The sequence below is a fragment of the Heteronotia binoei genome, chromosome 5 (assembly GCF_032191835.1).
Source record: "Heteronotia binoei isolate CCM8104 ecotype False Entrance Well chromosome 5, APGP_CSIRO_Hbin_v1, whole genome shotgun sequence".
NCBI lineage: Eukaryota > Metazoa > Chordata > Lepidosauria > Squamata > Gekkonidae > Heteronotia > Heteronotia binoei.
In genome coordinates this window covers 18,859,885-18,879,324 of record NC_083227.1, presented here as the reverse complement: position 1 = coordinate 18,879,324, position 19,440 = coordinate 18,859,885, and the positions used below count along the sequence as shown (strand labels likewise).

Sequence of the window (19,440 nt, the reverse complement as noted above, 5' to 3'; positions counted from 1 at the left end):
TAAAAAAATATTGTGTGTGCTTGCATGCCTGGAAGCCATGGTGACTTCTGAAGACCTGAGCGGGGCTAGGATGTTTCAGAGAGGTGGCTTGATAGCCTCCCTCTGCGTCCCAGCCCTGGTATTCCTTGGAGGTCTCCCATCCAAGTACTTGCCAGGGTCAGCCCCACTTAGCTTCTGAGATCAGGCTTGCTTGGACTATCCAGGGCAGTGCGGAATGAGGGAGAGCTTTCAGCAGGCAGAGTTCAATGAGGAGCCAAAATGGACACCGATGGCTCGTACTTTGATCCCGTGTAGCGAGTGTTTTCAGGAGGGTGTCTGCAGAAGTGATGGCCGACTGGTCATGCGACGCAATGGAGAGGGCGTAACTGGAGATGGCAACAGGGTAGGAACCCAGAGAAGGATCATTCAGCGAGCGGGCCAGGTAGGAGGTGGCATTAAGCAGGCCAAGTTTCTGAAAGAGAAATCAACAGAGTTGGGGCTGAGGAACAAGACTGTGACGGCACTTCTTGCCACTGTCTGTAGCTCAAGGGCTGATTCACGCATTACCAGGTCCTTGTGGATGCCGCAAGGATGCTGGATCACATGGATAATAATGGACCTTGGTCAAGAGCTTGCTGCCTCCCTCTCCTTGTTTCCTTGGTCCTTATATAAAAATGAGCCAGACACTAAGGGAAAGGGGGGATATGTAAGCAGGGGTGGAATTCTAGCAGGAGCTCCTTTGCATATTAGACCACACACCTCTGATGTAGCCAATCCTCCAAGAGCTTACAAGGCTCCTTTTTGTAAGCTCTTGGAGGATTGGCTACATTGGGGGGGGGGTGGCCTAATATGCAAAGGAGCTCCTGCTAAAATTCCACCCCCATATACAATAATAGCCGACATTTGCTTCAGGTGTATTAACGACATTTTTTTCCTCCAATGAAGCTGATGAGCAATAGATTCAAAATGGACAAAAGGAATTTATACAGAGATTAAGATGTGGAATTTTCTGCCAGAGGATGTAGCGATGGCCACAGGAATAGACAGCTTCAAAAGAGCATTAGATAGATGAACGGAGGGTAAGTCTAGCAATGGCTACTAGCCAAGGTGACTGAGGGGAGCCCCCACCTTCAGAAGCACTAAGCCTCTGACTCCGGAGCCAGGAGGCAACATCAGTGGGAAGTCTCAGCCTCTATGCCCTGTTGTTGGCCCTCCAAAGGAACTGGTTGGCCACTCTGTGAGACAGGAGGCTGGACTAGAGGGACCACTGGTCCGATAAGAACATAAGAGAAGCCATGTTGGATCAGGCCAACGGCCCATCCAGTCCAATACTCTGTGTCACACAGTGGCAAAAAATTTTATATATACACACACACTGTGGCTAATAGCCACTGATGGACCTCTGCTCCATATTTTTATCTAAACCCCTCTTGAAGGTGGCTATACTTGTGGCCGCCACCACCTCCTGTGGCAGTGAATTCCACATATTAATCACCCTTTGGGTGAAGAAGTACTTCCTTTTATCCGTCTTAACCTGTCTGCTCAGCAATTTCATCGAATGCCCACGAGTTCTTGTATTGTGAGAAAGGGAGAAAAGCGCTTCTTTCTCTACTTTCTCCATCCCATGCATTATCTTGTAAACCTCTATCGTGTCACCCCGCAGTCGACGTTTCAGCAGGGCTCTTCTTATGTTCTTGTTTTCAGCCCAATTAAGACAAGGCGCCAGAGGAACAGGACTCGGATCTCTTCAGCTGGAAGCCTTGCAGCACCAGTGCAGTTGCTATTGGTATCCCGATATGGCAGATGGGGGTGGGGAGGAAGTCAGGATTGAAATGATAGAACGATATTTAAGAGGTGAAGTAGAGCTGCCATCCTCCAGGCGGGCAGGGGAATACAAAGCACGAGGCTGCCATGAAAACCAGCCTCTGAACAAACCAAAGAACCAAGTTGTTGAACCAGTCAATAATCAATAATAAATGGGCATACATTTGTTCAAAGTAGACAACTAAATTAGTCTTCTATGCAAAGCAAGGAACGTGCTCGCCGGAAACCAGTTCCATCTTTTTCAGCAAATTAATGCCAAATCAATTCAGGAAAATCCAGGTGAAGGAGAATTGATATCAAAACGGTCTAATATCTCTTGATATGTGCGGTCAGCAGTGCATGAAAGCAACGAAGTTGTACTGGCGCCCTTGTTTCACGTTAGCTTCTTCAAGCTTCTCACAAATGTTTTCAAGCACTGGGTAAGACTGCCAAACTTTTGCAACACTCAGTACCCCAGAGAGCACTACTTTTTCAACACTGAGTAACACTCAGTACCCCAGAGAGTAATATGTACCCCAGAGAGCACTACATTCAGGGTCTCAACATCTCCTTAAGATCCCTGTGTCAAGATCGACTAATAATGACTTAAGACTGGGGGATCATGGCCTAAGCAATAGGCCCTGTTAAAATCATAATGGATCCACTGCTGCTAATGTTTTACCTTAGTTGCTTCCCTTCCCCCCTTTTCTTATTTTGATTTGCAACTGGTGCGAAGGAACTAGTCGGCGCCTTCTCAGGGCCTGAGGTGGGAGGAAGCCTTGCATAACAGTTCAAGGGCACTGGTCAGCTATCGCCTGAGAAAGTATCTAGTAGTTATGTGTGAATGTTTCCTCCTGTAAAACCCGCCCCCCCGTGGGAATGTTTTTGAAGTATATCTTAAAACCCATGTATCAATGTATTGGTTTCATTCTTAGCAAGATAGAGGCTTGCGCCAGAGTACCGGTTATCAATAAATGTAGTCTTAGTATCAACTTTGACTCATTCTTGAATCCATCGACTTGACACCCTGGACCAAAAGAAGTTCAATTGACCAAGAAAGTCAACTTAGCCAGCGCGTTCTCGTAATAGCCCCCACTTTGCGGAATGCCCTCCCTGAAAACATCAGGGCCCTGCGGGACCTGCCACAGTTCCGCAGGGCCTGTAAGACCGAACTACTTGCCTTTAATGGTTAGGGGGAGGTGGCTATTACCTTCAGCACCGACAATCTCACTGAACGAACAGAATGGAAATCAGAAGCTTGCCCTCTTGGATTTTTAATATGTATGGGAATGTTTTTTACGTATTTAATTTTAATATGTTTGTGAATTGCTAATGTTTTTAAACTGTTGTCAGCTGCCCTGAGCCTGTTGGGGAAGGGCGAGACAGAAATCTGATAAATAAACACTTCAATCGTGATCCTCCAGGCGGGGGCTGGAGTTCTCCTGGAATTAGCTGTAATCCCACCTGGGGGCTGGCATCCCTCCTTCCTTGTCAACATCCAGCCCCAAAGACACCGCTGACTGTTTTATGCCAGTTCTTCGGGGGGGGGGGGGGTGCAGGGGAGAATCTTACATGTCAATACCTTTTCAGAATGAGTCACGGGTGAATCAGTCACCCCAAATCCCACCGTCCTCCCAAACTCTCTCCTTGGTCAAATGAAAGTCGAGATTCTAGGCATCACGAATTAATCTTTCTGCTTGCAAAACAGGACTATTCCCTCCATAGCCCCTTCCCCTTCTCTCTTCCTATATCTCCTCTCTCTCCTTAGCCCTTCTTTCCTGGGTCTTTCTGTTATGAATGCAGGGTTCTTTTTCTAGCAGGAGCTCCTCTGCATATTAGGCCACGCCCCCTGATGGCGCCTATCCTCCAAGAGCTTAGAGGGCTCTTAGTACAGTTCCTACTGTAAGCTCCAGGAGGATTGACTACATCAGGGGGGCGTGGCCTAACATGCAGAGGAGCTCCTGCTAGAAAAAGAGCCCTGCTATGAATCCATATGTTACCAAATGGTGCTCCTGCCTGGCTCATTGGAGCCTGAAGAACTGAGCTTGGGGACTTGGGAACAATGGGCAGTAGGATCCAAATCCAAATTGCCCTGATCTAATCACAGCCCCCCTGCTGGTTTGAATGACCTAATAATGTGCTAGCATGGGAACCCAGTGTTGGATATAGCTGGCTCAGCAGGCCCCGTTCGCCAGTTGAGTTAGTGCAGCCACCTATCATGCTGTACTCAAAAAGAGACGTCGACTGCGGGGTGACATGATAGAGGTTTACAAGATAATGCATGGGATGGAGAAAGTAGAGAAAGAAGTACTTTTCTCCCTTTCTCACAATACAAGAACTCGTGGGCATTCAATGAAATTGCTGAGCAGTCAGGTTAAAATGGATAAAAGGAAGTACTTCTTCACCCAAAGGGTGATTAACATGTGGAATTCACTGCCACAGGAGGTGGTGGCGGCCACAAGCATGGCCACCTTCAAGAGGGGGTTAGATAAAAATATGGAGCAGAGGTCCATCAGTGGCTATTAGCCACAGTGTGTGTGTGTGTGTATATATATATATATATATATATATATATATATATATATATATATAAAATTTTTGGCCACTGTGTGACATAGAGTGTTGGACTGGATGGGCCATTGGCCTGATCTAACATGGCTTCTCTTATCACTACCACCTCGCCTCTTCAATGCCTAGAACTCACTATGTTATACTCTCCATACTCCCTTCCCTCCCCTCTCTCTGTACCTCTTCCCCCCTCCATACCGCCTTCCCTCACTTCATACCACTTGTATGAGTTGCTCCTTCGCTGGGTCTGACTCCTGTCCTTTGAACAAGACCAAGGCCTCCTGAAGTGCGATGGTGACGAATGCAGTGAGTGAAGCTCCCCCACGAAGACCACCAACACCACCCTAGGGAAGAAAAGAAGGTACACACAGCAGTAGCCTCAAAGCAACAACGAACTGCAACTTATGAAGCAACGTTTTAGCCAGGGCCATAGCCAGAATTTTAAAAGTCAGGGGGCACCCTTTCCCATCCACTGCGGGGCTCACCACTTCTCAGTAACTTTCCGGGGGTGGGGCAAAAGCTGGAGGCTCTGAATGTGGCCAAATCAGAAAACAGAAAAATCAGGCTGCAACCAGGAAGGCCCCCTAAGAATTGGGAGCCCTGCCTGGAAGTCAGGGGCAAGCCCATAGCCAGAAAATTTTAAGTGGAGGGGCCCAAAATGACGTCACACACTTTAAATATAAATTTAAAAGAAGAGTGGCATCGGCAGCAAGGGTGGCGAGAGCAACTTGGAGAGCGGGGGCGGGGGGAGCGGCAAAAATGGGGCAGTGAGAGCATCGATGAGAGCGAGGGAGGTGAAAACAGGGCAGTGAGAGCGGGGGGCGGTGAAAACAAGTGGCAGGGAGAGTGGGGGAAGCGAAAACGGGCAGCGGGAAGAGAGAGTGGGGGAAGTGAAAATGGGCGGTGGGGAGAGCAAGGGAGGCAAAAACAGGTGGTGGGAAGACTGGGAGAGGTGAAAAAGGGCAGTGGGGAGAGTGGGGGAGGCAAAAACAGGGGAAGCAAGAGCACAGGGAGAGCAGCAGTAGTGAAAGCAGCAGGGAAAGGAGGGGGCCATACAAGTGGAAGGGGGGGTTGGGTGCAGCAGCCAGGCCCCCCTGTATCTATGGGCTTGGTCAGGGGGTAGTGCCCCATAGCACCCCCCCCCCCCCCCATGTCTACAGGACTGGTTTTAGCACAGCAAAGCATTGCTTTGGGGGGAGCAGATAACTGTAAATGTGAGATGAAAAAGATGGCTGCCCAGGGAGCTGGGGGCTCACCTGCATATCCCGGTGATAGACAGGATTTGAGTCGACAAAGGAGCCATCAGACTGTTGTTTCTTCAGCAGCCACTGCACCGACTCCCGGATCTTGCCTTCGTCCACAGTCTGGTACTGACGGCTCAGAGACAAAACTTTCACCACAAAAGCCGTCAGCCTGAAAAGTGGGTGGTCATAGATTCAGCATCAATACACTTGCTCTGATAAGTGCACAGTGTGTTGTAGGGTAGCCAGCTCTGCGTTTAGACATACCTGGATGTTTTTGGGGGTGGAGCCTATTGGGGGTGGAGTTTGGGGAGGGAGGGACCTCAACAGGGTATAATGCCATAGAGTCCACCCTCCAAAGCAGCCATTTTCTCCAGGGGAATTGCTGTTGGTTGGCTGGAGGTCAACTAATAGCTAAAGATCTCCAGGTGCTGGTGGCTAGCAATTCTATATATGAATCATGGCTGGCCCCCCCTACAGGGTTTTTTTTGTAGCAGAAGTTCCTTTGCATATTAGGCCACACCCCCTGATGTAGCCAATCTCCCAAGAGTTTACAGTAGGCCCTGGCCCTGGAATAAGTGCCGCAGAGTGGTAAAGCTGCAGTACTGCAGTCGGAGCCCTCTGCTCACGACCTGAGTTCGATCCCAGTGAAAGCTGGTTCAGGTAGTCAGCTTCAGGTTGACTCAGCCTTCCATCCTTCCGAGGATGGATGAATAAGTACCCAGCTTGCTGGGGGGAAAGTGTAGATGACTGGGGAAGGCAATGGCAAACCATCCTGTAAGAAGTCTGCCATGAAAATGTTGTGAAAGCAATGTCACCCCAGAGTCGAAAACGAATGGTGCTTGTACGGGGACTACCTTTACCTTTTTTTTTTTTTACCTTTTACCTTGGCTACATAAGAAGGAAGGAAAGGTCCCCTGTGCAAGCACCAGTCGTTTCCGACTCTGGGGTGATGTTGCTTTCACAATGTTTTCAAGGCAGACTTATTACGGGGTGGTTTGCCATTGCCTTCCCCAGTCATCTACACTCCCCCCCCCCCAGCAAGCTGGGGACTCATTTTACTGACCTTGGAAGGATGGAAGGCTGAGTCAACCTGGAGCCGTCTACCTGAAAACCCAGCTTCCATCAGGGATCAAACTCAGGTCGTGAGCAGAGCTTAGGACTGCAGTACTGCAGCTTTAGCACTCTGCACCACGGGGCTCTGTTATTTAAGAAGGATGTGGCCTACTTTGCAAAGTAGTTCCTGCTAAAAGAAAAAAGCCCTGCCCACCACCTACCATATCATAGCTCACAGTGATGGGAGAGCGTTGCTCTGTGAACAAGGCCGTCCCTCACCTAGCAGGCATACCCAACACAACAGAGATTGATGGATTTCCCAAATCAAACTAAAACCAAGGGGGGCGGGTACACAAAATCCTAAAATCAAGCAGAAGAATCCTTCAAAGCAACGCATCCCAGTGTTCTCTCACTTTGTTAGTTGTATGTCTTATGTGCTATACTTATTGCATTGTTATAGTTATAACATCTTGAGTCTCAGGAAGACTTTATGTACTATAAAGTAAATGATTTCTGCATAAGCGTTGCCCGTTTTATTCCATTGTCTGCATGTTCTGGTTGAGAAATTTAGGATTCTTTTTTCCCTCAGTGCAGAATTCTAGATGTGGAATATTCCCTTTGGGACACCCGCCTCCCCCCACACAACAAAGGCCCACACAGGCCCCCTTGCAGTGCTGGGTCTCACCAGGTACTACTCGGGGTATGGATCCAAGCTCCGTATGACCCATCTGACTTCCGGAAAGTGAGGATTCGCTCGTAGCCTGTGACACGAAAGGCAAGTAAGTTCCTCCCCTAATCATCAATCCTCTACTAGTTTTCAGCAATCTCTTTACCAGTTTTGACTGCGGGGGAATACACAGGGTGGGAAAAGGGGCGGGCTACGTTTTTCATAAATAAGTGAACCGTCAGTGAACTGGGAAATTATTATTATTATTTTTTTTTAACATACGATAAGTTTATTTTAAAAATTCCAAGTTATACAGAACTTTGTTGGATGAAGTAGTATCACGTAGGTTAATTCCATATATAACAAAATTCTACTATGCATAAAGCACCATGGTCTATATAACATTGTAGAACATCTTAGTCAGCATTTAAGATAATGGCCAGTTTGTCAATCACCATGGTCTATATAACATTGTAGAACATCTTATTCAGCATTTAAGATAACGGCCAGTTTGTCAATCAATCAATCAACTGATAAATAAATAAATATCTTATTAAGGATAAATCAACTGATAACTGGGCTAGAATTTTTGACTCGTGAGCTAAGAATAATGCCTTGCTCCATTCCAAGCCAAACGAAAGGGAATATTTAAATAAAAAGAGAAAGAGGGGATAGCACAAGTTAGAAAGAATTATAGTGAGAGAAACTGAAAGTAAGTTGTGTTAATAGGTAAGATATTTTTAGATTCAGTATATTCCAGAAGCGGAAGCCATTTTTCTTCAAAAGATGTGACCTTGGGGTAACTGGGAAATTATTAAGTGAAATGAATGCTGGGAAAGAGGGAAATCATTCTGGAACGTCAACAAACAGTGGAAGAGAGAGTGAAAAGGGAAGCACAGTGCCAAATCACGGTTAGCAGGGCTTCTTTTGTAACAGGAACTCCTTTGCGTATCGGGCCGCACCCCCCTGATGTAGTCAATCCTCCTGGAGCTTACAGTAGACCCTGTACTAAGAGCCCTGTAAATTCCTAGAGGTCTGGCTACATCAGGGGTGTGCGGCCCAATATTGCTGCCCTGAGCCACTTCGGTGGGAAGGGCGGGATATAAATCGAAATATAAATAAATAAATAAATATGCGAAGGCGTTCCTGCCACAAAAAAAATCTCTGAATGTTAGCATACATAAAATATAACAGGGAAAGCAGACTGCTTGCCTGAAGGCATGCTAATCCACAGATCATGTCCATATCTGTTGAAGTAATCTAGGGCATGGGTATATACTTGTTCAGTGCATATTCAGCCTCCTTACATATCCCAGAACAGAGGTCCCCAAGCCTTTGGGTAACTTTGGAATATTGATACAAGACATTGGGCACAACCACAAAATGCCTGCCGAAGGAGGTGGAGCTAATTACAAAATGGCTGCCACCAGAGGCATAGCCACATACACAGAGGAAATCCTAAGTGCAGGGGGAAAGAGGGATGACTGAAAAAATTACACTGGGAAAGAGGAGTGAGAGGGAAGAAAACCAACACTGGTGGCAGCTGCAGGTGAAACGTTATTTTAATCTGCCCATCCAATCAGATCTCCAGTGGCCAGTCAGAAGACCTGATGGGCAATTGCCCCACCTGGCCCTACCCACTTTTTAAAAACCCTTGGTGGGGACCCAGAAAGGTGCTGGGAGACACCATGACACCCACAGGAACCATGTTGGTGACCCCTGTCCTAGAGTGTCTTCCTCGTGTATCCCAGAATATATCCCACCTGTGCGGAGATTCTCCAGTGCATTTTCTTTGCTGTCTGGTTTGAGCTTCAGCCACTGCTCTGTTTGGTCCAGGAAGTGCATGGCATAGAGACCTGGAGCCATATAGATCATGGTTTGTTCAGCGCATCCCCGTGGAACCCGCAGCAGTGACGACAGGCCTTCAGGCGACAGAGAACTCTCCAGAGTGTCGGTTGGCACATGTCCTATGTTGAAGTGAATACACAGTTCAGCAGCATAACGAAGACGTTTAACAGACCTGAGTTTGCCACCGTTTGTTTGGATTTAGCTGTTATGCTAATTTACCACTCACCCTCTACCTCTGTGATTTCCATTTCATTGGATCTGAAGAGATGTGTGCGCACACAAAAACATACTTTGAATAAAACTTTTATCGGTCATAAAGATGCCACCAGATTCAAACTTGTGTTCTGCTGCTTCAGACCAACATAGTTCCCCACCCAGGGCCGGATTAACCATTAGGCCAAGTAGGCACTGGCCTAAGGGCCCCCACATCTTTAGGGACCCTGGGCCAGCTTTCTCCCCTGGTTTCCCCCCTGCTTGCTGCCCTCCTAGCCCGCACACGCAGCCAGCTACTGAGCCACTCTTTGCCTGACTTGCCTGGTATGGCTGCTGCTGGCGTTGTTGCCAAGTTTGCTTCTCTATTTCTCTCCCCCACAGCTTTGTCAAAGGGGCTTTTGAGAAGGTGCCTGCAGGCTGCAGTGGGGGCCATGGCCAGTGGGTCAGGCACCCTGACTCTGAGATAATCTGTGGGAGGGCTCCCAAGATTTCGACTACCTAGGGGCCTCCACAGATTTTAATCCGGCACTGTTCCCACCTGGATCTATCTACACAATTTAACACTTCAGTGTTACAAAAACTGAAAATGGAAATTAGGGTGTGAGGGTCTTCGTTTTGCTTTCTCACCTGTCAATCGAACATTCATCTTAAAGTCCCCATCAGGAATGGCATTGGACGGTATCTCTCCCAAAATATCCACAGATCTGGCACGGCCGTCTAGCCCCAAAACAGAAAAGGAAGGTGAATGATTTGGTCCTTCTGGTTTCAACCCAGAAAGCCTTGCTGTAGCCCTCCTACATTTGTGAGAACCACGATGGTTTGAGTAACACGCGTATGAAAGCAAATTGGTAAATTAACAAGGCAACTGGGACAGGCCGTTAAAAAAAGAAAGAAAGAAGGAAGAGGAAAGCGGGACGAAAGAAAAAAATTAGAATATATAAACAATTCATGTCTTTTATCACTTACCAACACCAACCAACCATCCCTCCCTTATCACACATAGCTAATTAAGCTAAAACTAAAGTCTGCATAAAGATGACCTCTGACAGAAGAAGAAAAACAAAACATTTCAGGCTGTTTACCCCTCTACACTGCCAATGGAGAATCCGGACCCACTTCTAAAAAAAATTAACAAGCTGTTTGGCCCTCAGTGGGTTTATTTTCCCTTCTGTATTAAAAGGCTTCGTCATAAGGGAACAGGATGAAACCACCCTGGGAATTTTTAAAGGTGAAAAACATTATGTATTCAGACTGAATTATGCACCCACAACCCACAGACATTCTTCTTCTAGCTCTTTTACCTCTGCTGTTCTTTCTTACCTGTGATATCCAGGGGGATGGTGTATTCTTCCAGCTGAACAGCTCCCTCTCTCTGTCATAGAAAAAGAGATGGAAGAAGAAGAGGAGGAAATTGGATTTACACCCTGCCCCTCACTTGGGGTCACAGAGCATCTTACAATCTCCTTTCCCCACAACAGACACCCTCTGTGAGGTAGGTGGAGCTAAGAGAGCCCAGAGTGAACTGCTCTTGAAAGAACAACTCTGAGAGAGAACTGTGACTGACCCAAGGTAACCCAGCAGCTGTATGTGGATGAGTCAGGAATCAAACTCGGTTCTCCCAAATTAGAGTCCACACACTTAAAAATGACACCAAACTGGCTCTAGAGCAGGCATAGGTGTGTGTATGTGTATGTATATGTGTCCAAGGGACAGTGATTTTTTTGAGCAGGAACACACAGGAATGCAGTTCTGGCTGGCTTGGTGTCAGGGGGTGTAGTGCAATATGCAAATTAGCTCACAATCTCAATGTTAGGGGGTGTGGCCCAATAGGTAAATGAGTTCCTGCTGGGCTTTTTCCTACAAAAAAATGCCCTGGCCAGGGACAACACAGCAGCCAGCACTGTGTTACAAGGTGGAGAGAGAGACGTAGATAAGGGAGAGCTGGCTTTGATTCCCTGGCTTGGGGGCAGGAGCTGGGCCAGTCATTCTGGTAGCCCAGTCTAATTCACAAGCTAATTGTCAAGATTCACAAGATAATTCACAAGACAACTGTCAAAATAAAGCTGGATCATCCCAACATACATGTCATCTGAGCTTCTGGGAGAAGAAAATGTGATGTTATTAAAATCCAAACCCAAGAGACAAGGAACAGCTAGTTGAACACACAATGACACACAAACACACAGTGAAGTGCCAATGTGTTAGTGAGTGCTAAACAAATTTGTGCATGGAATTGATATGTTCATTTTGCACTGCTTATTTTCCCGTGGGTGGTCAGGCTCCAGGTCCCACTGGGTCTCTTCACCCTGGCAGGGAAGGTGCAAGGGTGCAGAGCGACACCACATGATGACTTGTGACACCACTTCTGGTTTGCATCTGGAAGTGACAACACACCACTCTAGGAATTCGTCTATCAGAGACAGATGAATTTATGGCATGTCGTGATGTCACTTCCCGATACAAAGTGGGCGTGACATTAAAATTTCCCTTCCCACCCCCAAAATGCTCCCACTGGTAGCCAGCACTTTAATGGCAATCCTGGCACCACAAGAAGAACAACTTTGTTGAACATTCCTGTGCTTGGGAGCGGAGGAGGAGGAGGAAGAAGAAGAAGAAGAAGAAGAAGAAGAAGAAGAAGAAGAAGAAGAAGAAGAAGAAGAAGAAGAAGAAGAAGAAGAAGAAATTGGATTTATATCCCGCCCTCAACTCTGAATCTCAGAGCAGTCACAATCTCCTTTATCTTCCTCCCCCACAACAGACACCCTGTGAGGTGGGTGAGGCTGAGAGGGCTCTCACAGCAGCTGCCCTTTCAAGGACAACCTCTGCCAGAGCTATGGCTGACCCAAGGCCATGCTAGCAGCTGCAAGTGGAGGAGTGGGGAATCGAACCCGGTTCTCCCAGATAAGAGTCCGCACACTTAACCACTACACCAAACCGGCTCTTGTGCGTTGGAAAAGCCTTACCTCAATCCGTAGCAGCTTCGTCACCTTGTCCCCAGCCCCCCAGCCTCCATGGGCAACGACTGTGATGGGGATGTTGGTCGCTCCCATGGGTACCAGAACAAATGGGACGGGGACTGCCGAGTTCCCTGGCACCTCCACCTGCTGCTTCCTTGCTGGGCCCACTGTGGCTGGAGAGCAGATGCCCTCAGCGGGCTCCAGATAGACTAAGGCCTAAAAGGGGAAAGGGAGGACGCATGGATTATGCATTAGTTTTAAACATTTAATTTAGCATTGTTACTTTTAATACATTTTGCTGATTAATTGGGCAGGAGCCAGTTTTACTCTACAAAGGCAAATCTGGGGGGTAATTTCAGACTGCAGGCATGTATGGGGAACTGCATGTCTGAATAATTCCCTCACCCAAAACTCCCTTTCCATGGAGAAGTAATGTAACAGGGAAATTCTGTTCTACCCTAGTCTTCTCTGGAGGAGGAAGAGGGTTGGATTTATACCCCACCCTTCACAGAGGGCGTTTTTGCACTGACCTTATTCCGGAGCGACGTCCCTCTTCATCGCGCAGCATCTGCGCGGATTTCGCACTAATTGCTCCGCAGAACCCGGAAGAGCCGCAAAGTCCCGCAGCTTTTGTGTCACAAATGTAAACTGGTTTTTGGTGGTTTACATTTGCGACGCAAAAGCCGCGGGACTTTGCGGCTCTTCCGGGTTCTGTGGAGCAATTAGTGCGAAATCCGTGCAGACGCTGCGCGGTGAAGAGGAACGTCACTCCGGAATAAGGTCAGTGCAAAAACGCCCTCAGTGTCTCAGAGTGGCTTATAATCTCCTTCTCCTCCTCTCCCCACAACAGACGACCTGCAGAACTGCTCCTGAGAGAACAGCACTGAGAGAACTGTGACTGGCCCAAGGTCACAGCAGCAGCTGAATGTGGAGGAGTGAGGAATCAAACCTGGTGGTCCCAGATTAGAGATTCTGCTCTAAGAGAGACCCGACTCTGTGTAATGGTTAAAGTACTGGGCTAGGATCTGGGACAACCAGGTTCAAATCCTGACTCTGCCACGGAAGCTTCCTGTGTGGGTGAACCTTGGGCCAGTCACACATTCTCAGCCTAGCTCCCCCACAGCTCCTCCTAGTGGATACCTAGGAAACAGCATGATTAAAGAGTTGAGTCTGCGAGGGGAAGGTGATCCTCGCTTGTAGTGTTGTGTGTTCACTCCCAACTTCCGCCTGAGGTAAACAGGTTTTTTAGGGATTCTGTATGGTTTGAAAGACCAATGCACCCTGTTTAAACGCAGTTGTAAATGGAATGAAAGATATATCTCCGTGTACGTAACACGGGAAATAAAGCCTCTCGCTAAAACTCTGTTAGAAATTACTGGTCTTCAAGAACATCCGTAACACAAGCGTCAGGAGATTAAGATCCATCTTTTGAGTTTGTGCATGAGAAGATAATAAAGAGGGGAGTAAAGAGCCTCGTGGCGCGGAGTGGTAAAGCTGCAGTATTGCAGTCCAAGCTCTCTGCTCATGACCTGAGTTTGATCCCGGCAGAAACTGGGTTCAGGTAGCTGGCTCAAGGTTGACTCAGCCTTCCATCCTTCCGAGGTCGGTAAAAGGAGTACCCAGCTTGCTGGGGGGGAAGTGTAAATGACCGGGGAAGGCAATGGCAAACCACTCCATAAAAAAGCCTGCTGTGAAAACATTGTAAAAGCAACGTCACCCCAGAGTCAGAAACGATTGGTGCTTGCACAGGGGATTACCTTTACCTTTAATTCTGTCCTGCCCAGTACGGCCAGGGGAAGTGCAAACCAAGGAAAGGGCCATCCCAAGCGGGAAATGCTTACATGACTTTCTCTTACCTTGATGGGGTCAGGCAGGTAATTGTACAGAACTGGGCGCAGCTCTATCTGTTCAAAACGTTTCACCGAGTACGGCAGCCTCAGAGAGATGTGGAACTCTTGGAAGACTTTAATCTGAAGAGGTTCTGAGACGCAGATCCCTGAAAAGGCAAGACGGAATGAGCATCAGTGAAGGGAAGATTGGTGAGGGACAGGGCTTTTTTTGTAGCAGGAACTCCTTTGCATAATAAGCTACATCCTCCTGATGTAGCCAATCCTCCAAAAGCGTACAGAGCTCTTCTTACAGGGCCTGCTGTAAGCTCTTGGAGGATTGGCTGCATCGGGGGTGGGGGGTATAGCCTAATATGCAAAGGAGTTCCTGCTACAAAAAAAAAGCCCTGGAAAGGGAGAACGATGGATGGATAGATGAATGGAATGCTGTCTTTCCTGTTTGTACAGACCTAAAAAAAGCTAGAATTCTGAATTTTTAAAATTGAACATTGCATTGAAAACCGGTGACATGATATCAATAAGATATCTCACTCTGCCCACATGGTGCAAATGCTTTGTGCCTATTATTAGCTGCCCAAAGAGTGATTAACACATGGAATTCACTGCCACAGGAGGTGGCAGCGGCTGCAAGCATAAACAGCTTCAAGAGGGGATTGGATAAGCATATGAAGCAGAGGTCCATCAGTGGCTATTAGCCACAGCAGAACTCTCTGTCTGGGGCAGTGATGCTCTGTATTCTTGGTGCTTGGCGGGAGGGCACAGTGGAAGGGCTTCTAGCCCCACTGGTGGATCTCCTGATGGCACCTCGGGTTTTTTGGCCACTGTGTGACACAGAGTGTTGGACTGGATGGGCCATTGGCCTGATCCAACATGGCTTCTCTTATGTTCTTATGCCATCTCTCTGGCTGCTCCAGTTTACTATTGGAAATGTAAACTTAGACTACTGGGAATTGGAACAGGACCCCCTTGGGGGCAGAGAGGCCATGGCTCGGTGGAAGAGGACCTGCTTTGCATGCAGAAGGCTTGACGTTACCCAGTTCAAAAGCAGTACTCAGTTTGAAAGATCAGGTTGAAAGTGATATGAAAGATCTCCTGGAAACCTGGAGAGCCACACAACTGCTTGCCAGATGAGGGAGCTGCTGTTTTGCTCTCTCTTGTGTTTCGGATTTATCATTGTGGATGACCAGAAGGTGGCATGATCAGAGGTCAGATGTCACAAAGAGCCAACCAGAGTACAACTGACCCTATAAAGCTTCTGGACTTCTGGCCCTCCTGATGGCACCTGGGTTTTGGTCACTGCGTAACACAGAGTGTTGGACTGCATGGGTCATTGGCCTGATCCAATATGGCTTTTCTTATGTTCTTATGAGAGCCACTGCCAGAGAGTACAAAATATGCCTCAAGATAAGGCAGTTTTATATAGTCATATATGTATGAGAAAGAAGATGGTGGGTGGGTAGTTACAGGAGTAACTTCTGTGTTTATGGTGAAGTGGCCAGACAGATGGATATGATTATGAAGACATTAGTTAATAGACTGTCAATATTTTTGTAGAAGAGACATTAAAACGGATAACATTTTGAATGTGTTGATATGAAAAGTGCCAGCAGTTTTGAAATGGATATTTTGGTGATTTATTGTGTAAATCTAAACAGAGTTGCAGATTTCTAAGCCCACCGACCTGAATGGATTTAGAAGGGTGAATCTCTGCTCTTTTTCAACAGCACAATACCTAGCCAGATAAGGGGGCTGCCAGTTTGTTCTTTGCTGCGTTTCAGTTCCACCACAGCGGATGACCGGAAGGTGGCATGGCAGGTATTATTCAGGGGTCAGAGGTCACAAAGAGCCAATGGGTTTCAACGGGTTCTATAAAGCTTCAAACCGGTAATGAATTACCACATCCCTGCAGTGTGAAAGAGGGCTGGCCAGCCAGGGAGCGGGAAGAAGACCAGGGGTCCAGCCCTGCTTTCCAGTATGTCTGAGGCACTGAAAGGTCTTTTGTCTGAAGGAGGACCATCATGTGAAATTATCAATGCTATTTATTGTCATACTTGTTTAGGGCAAGGGTAAGCCACCCTGGGTCCTGCACAGTGTTCCCTTTAAGCTGAGTTAGTGTGAGCTAGCTCACAATTTTTTTAGCCTCCAGCTCTCACATTTTTGTCTCAGCTCAGGAAAAATGGCCCCAGAGCAAACTAATTTATGCAGTAGCTCACAACTTTAATGCCGGTAGCTCACAAAGTAGAATTTTTGCTCACAGGACTCCACAACTTAGAGGGAACATTGGTCCTGCAAGATGAAAGTATTTAAAAAAAATAAAAATATAGAATCCATTGCACCACTTCAGGTCACCTTCCAGTTCTGAATGTTCAGTCATGTTAAAAAAGAATATCCATGTGACTAGAAACCTAGCATGGCACATACAAATATCTGATCCCTCCCTTTACTTGTAAGCAGGACTGGCCCTTGGGTGCATAGCGCCCTAGGCAGACTCGGACCCCCCCGTGCCCCCCTACGTCCCCTCGCGCTGCTGCAGTGCGTTATGCCTGGGCCCCTCCTCCCTCAAAGGACTAGTCTGGTGTCTTGGACAAGGTGACGCAGGCAACCTTCTTTCTCACAGGGTCATGCCTCTGGACTGTTACCTGGTCTGCAAAGAGGATCAAAATAGGTCCTACAATCACATGGAATGTGTGTCATCAAATACTGGCCAGAGGCTTGTCTGGGAAAAGTGATCCTAAAGATGCAAAGGTCTGGCTTTTGGCAGTTCCCTTCCCTCTTTTAAACCCATCGATGTCAAAGATTAATTTCCAGAAAAGGCAGTACAACTAACTCATTCCCCTACCTTGCCTGATTTCCCCCCTACCTGGTTCATTCTATGTGAGTCTATAGTCAAAACCATTTTAATCCCATAATACCCCATGTAATAGCTCTCTTGTCCTGTCTGTTAGAGGTCACCAAGCACAATAGACATTTTCACATGAACATTACATCGCATTCACACCCCATGGGAAAGCTATGCAGCTTCCCTGGTTCAGATACATTGTTTCATTCACACCATTACAGCATTGTTCTAGGAGCAATCACGCTATTGCCCAAAGTTATATCAACCACCATCTGTCCAAGTGTGTGTGTGTGTGTGTGTGTTTGGAAGTCCACAGACTTACACGCCTAGCCACAAGGTTGGGTAAACTTGAGCGGAACGCTGGTTCATTTTGCTCATCCTTCTACTTGGATCTATGTTCTCTGGACAGGTAATATAGTCCCATAGAATAAGTTCTTTTTATCTCTATACATGCTACTACCTTTATTTTCTGAACCTGTATGTGTGTTTAGAGTGCTTTTCAAGTGATAACTTTTTAATTTTTATTTCTTTAACCTTTATTAATAAAAATCATTTCATTAATTAAGGCCTGGTTCATTTGAGAGTTCTACTGAGGGAAAAATCCCTGTAAACATAAGTGGAGATCCTGCTTGTTACCCCCTCTAGCATTGTCTGGGCCTCCTAGCTAATTCCCAACAAACTCAGGAGACCCTCACAACCCCTTAGGGTAACAAGCGTCATACTCCCATGTCGCCTCCTCCCTCCCCCAAATCTATTTAAATGCCCGGAACCAGCGATGGAGCGCCGTGCTCTGGGCTATCTAAAGGTGTGCCCCTCTGCCAATCAGCTGATCAGCGGTAAAACCGCACAGCAAGCTGTCAATGCCCGGGAAGCCAGCAGCAGTGGACCTTGAAGCCTGAAAAGGCGGCCACAGTGCTGCTGTTGGCCTGCCCAGGCACTGATAGTGCGCCACGCGGATTTACCCGCTGATCAGCTGATTGGTGGGAGGGGCACACATTTTGATAGCCTAGAGCGCGGCGTTCCACCACCGATCCTGGGAGTTTAAATAGACTTGGGGGAGGGAGGGAAGGCGGAGGAGGCTGGGGAGCAGGCAAACGAGGCATTTGCCTAGGGGGGTGGGGGGAAGGCTGAATTCGGTGCCCCCACCCTGCCAGTGCCCTAGGCAACCACCTAGTTTGCCTAGTGGGCGAGCCAGCCCTGCTTGTAAGCCTGTTTTCTTTTTGCAGGGACTGCAAACCTGTTTTCTTTTTTGCAGGGACATTCCAAAAATGAGATCCTCCATGATTCTCCCCCTGAAGTCAGAATTGCTGCAATCCACTCCATGGAGTCAGTATTCCACCACCTTGTCTGGCTGTCTCTCTCCCCCACCCCTCCCTCCTTCATTGGTCTTAAAGGTACCCCCTGAACTCAAACCTTGTTCTACTCGTTAGTAAAGAGATGGATGTTCCAACAGCTGAACATGAATCTGTGCATCTGGGGAAGCAAAGGGTATTTAAAAGAAGTTTGATTCAATGTCTGGTAGAAATGGTAAAATTCTGTTTACCTTTGCCAAGTGACATGCTCACTGCCTGGATCTCCCAAGTGGTGATGGAGTCAGGAAGCAGCAACGTTTCCCTGTGGGAGACAAACAAGACACCTTTTTTACCAGATGGGGAACCGGTGTGGCAGGGGAGCCTGCAGGAAAGCTATGCGGAACCTTTGGGTTCTAATTCTTGTGTGAGGCTTCTGTGTAGGCCTTGCCCTGCTGTTTGACTAGATGCCTGGTGGGCGAGGGGAAGGATTTCCCCCTCAGGATGTGGGCCCAGGGACTTGTGACGTCTGCTTTGCCGCTCTGCCTCCTGAGCTAATGTAACCCCAAACCCAGAATCTGATAACTGGAGCACTTTTACCCCCAACCACCAGTAAACAGAAGGGAGGGAACACTATGGAAAGTCCTCTGGCCCGCTCACGTCCGTGTTGTGTCCACAGTGTATGTTTTCCACAGCCAGCTCTCAGGGAAGACGCTCCGGATTTGAAGGAATTCGTCATCGAAAAAATCCTCTTCCTCCTCTAGGTCTTGAGCTATGTGGAGAGAGGAGATCCCAAGCTGAGAATGACCATGTGTCCTGCAGGCGTCCCAACCACCTAATCTTTGCATATAAAGATCCACCATCTATCACAGCGCAATGGTTATGTAGAATAGAACCATATTTCTGCACATTTTATCCTGCTTTTTCCTCCAAAGAGTTCAAGACACATCAGATCTTCCCTTTCCCCCTTTACGTTGAGATTTACACTTGAAAGTTTTATACCAGGGGTGTCTAATATGTGGTCTGGGGGCCAAATCAGGCCCCCGGAGAACTCCTATCAGGCCCCCAAGCAACTGGCTCTTGTCTGCTTCCTTCTCCCTCTCTCTTCCTTCTACATCTCAACTTGCTTTGCA

General features: G+C 47.5%; 1 protein-coding gene across 1 annotated transcript in view; it reads right to left on the bottom strand.

Annotated features, from left to right (window-relative positions):
- The window catches only part of LOC132571134 (complement C4-like), an 80,747-nt gene that overhangs the window by 22,585 nt on the left and 38,722 nt on the right, over window positions 1–19,440 (bottom strand). The window contains exons 18-28 of the mRNA XM_060237815.1: window positions 18,968–19,079; window positions 18,562–18,632; window positions 14,189–14,328; window positions 12,339–12,548; window positions 10,696–10,747; window positions 10,003–10,092; window positions 9,078–9,281; window positions 7,333–7,408; window positions 5,607–5,763; window positions 4,569–4,694; window positions 280–451 (exon numbers count right to left, since the gene is read on the bottom strand). Of these exons, the coding sequence (XP_060093798.1) occupies window positions 280–451; window positions 4,569–4,694; window positions 5,607–5,763; window positions 7,333–7,408; window positions 9,078–9,281; window positions 10,003–10,092; window positions 10,696–10,747; window positions 12,339–12,548; window positions 14,189–14,328; window positions 18,562–18,632; window positions 18,968–19,079 (1,410 nt within the window). The remainder of the gene's footprint in view (window positions 1–279; window positions 452–4,568; window positions 4,695–5,606; window positions 5,764–7,332; window positions 7,409–9,077; window positions 9,282–10,002; window positions 10,093–10,695; window positions 10,748–12,338; window positions 12,549–14,188; window positions 14,329–18,561; window positions 18,633–18,967; window positions 19,080–19,440) is intronic.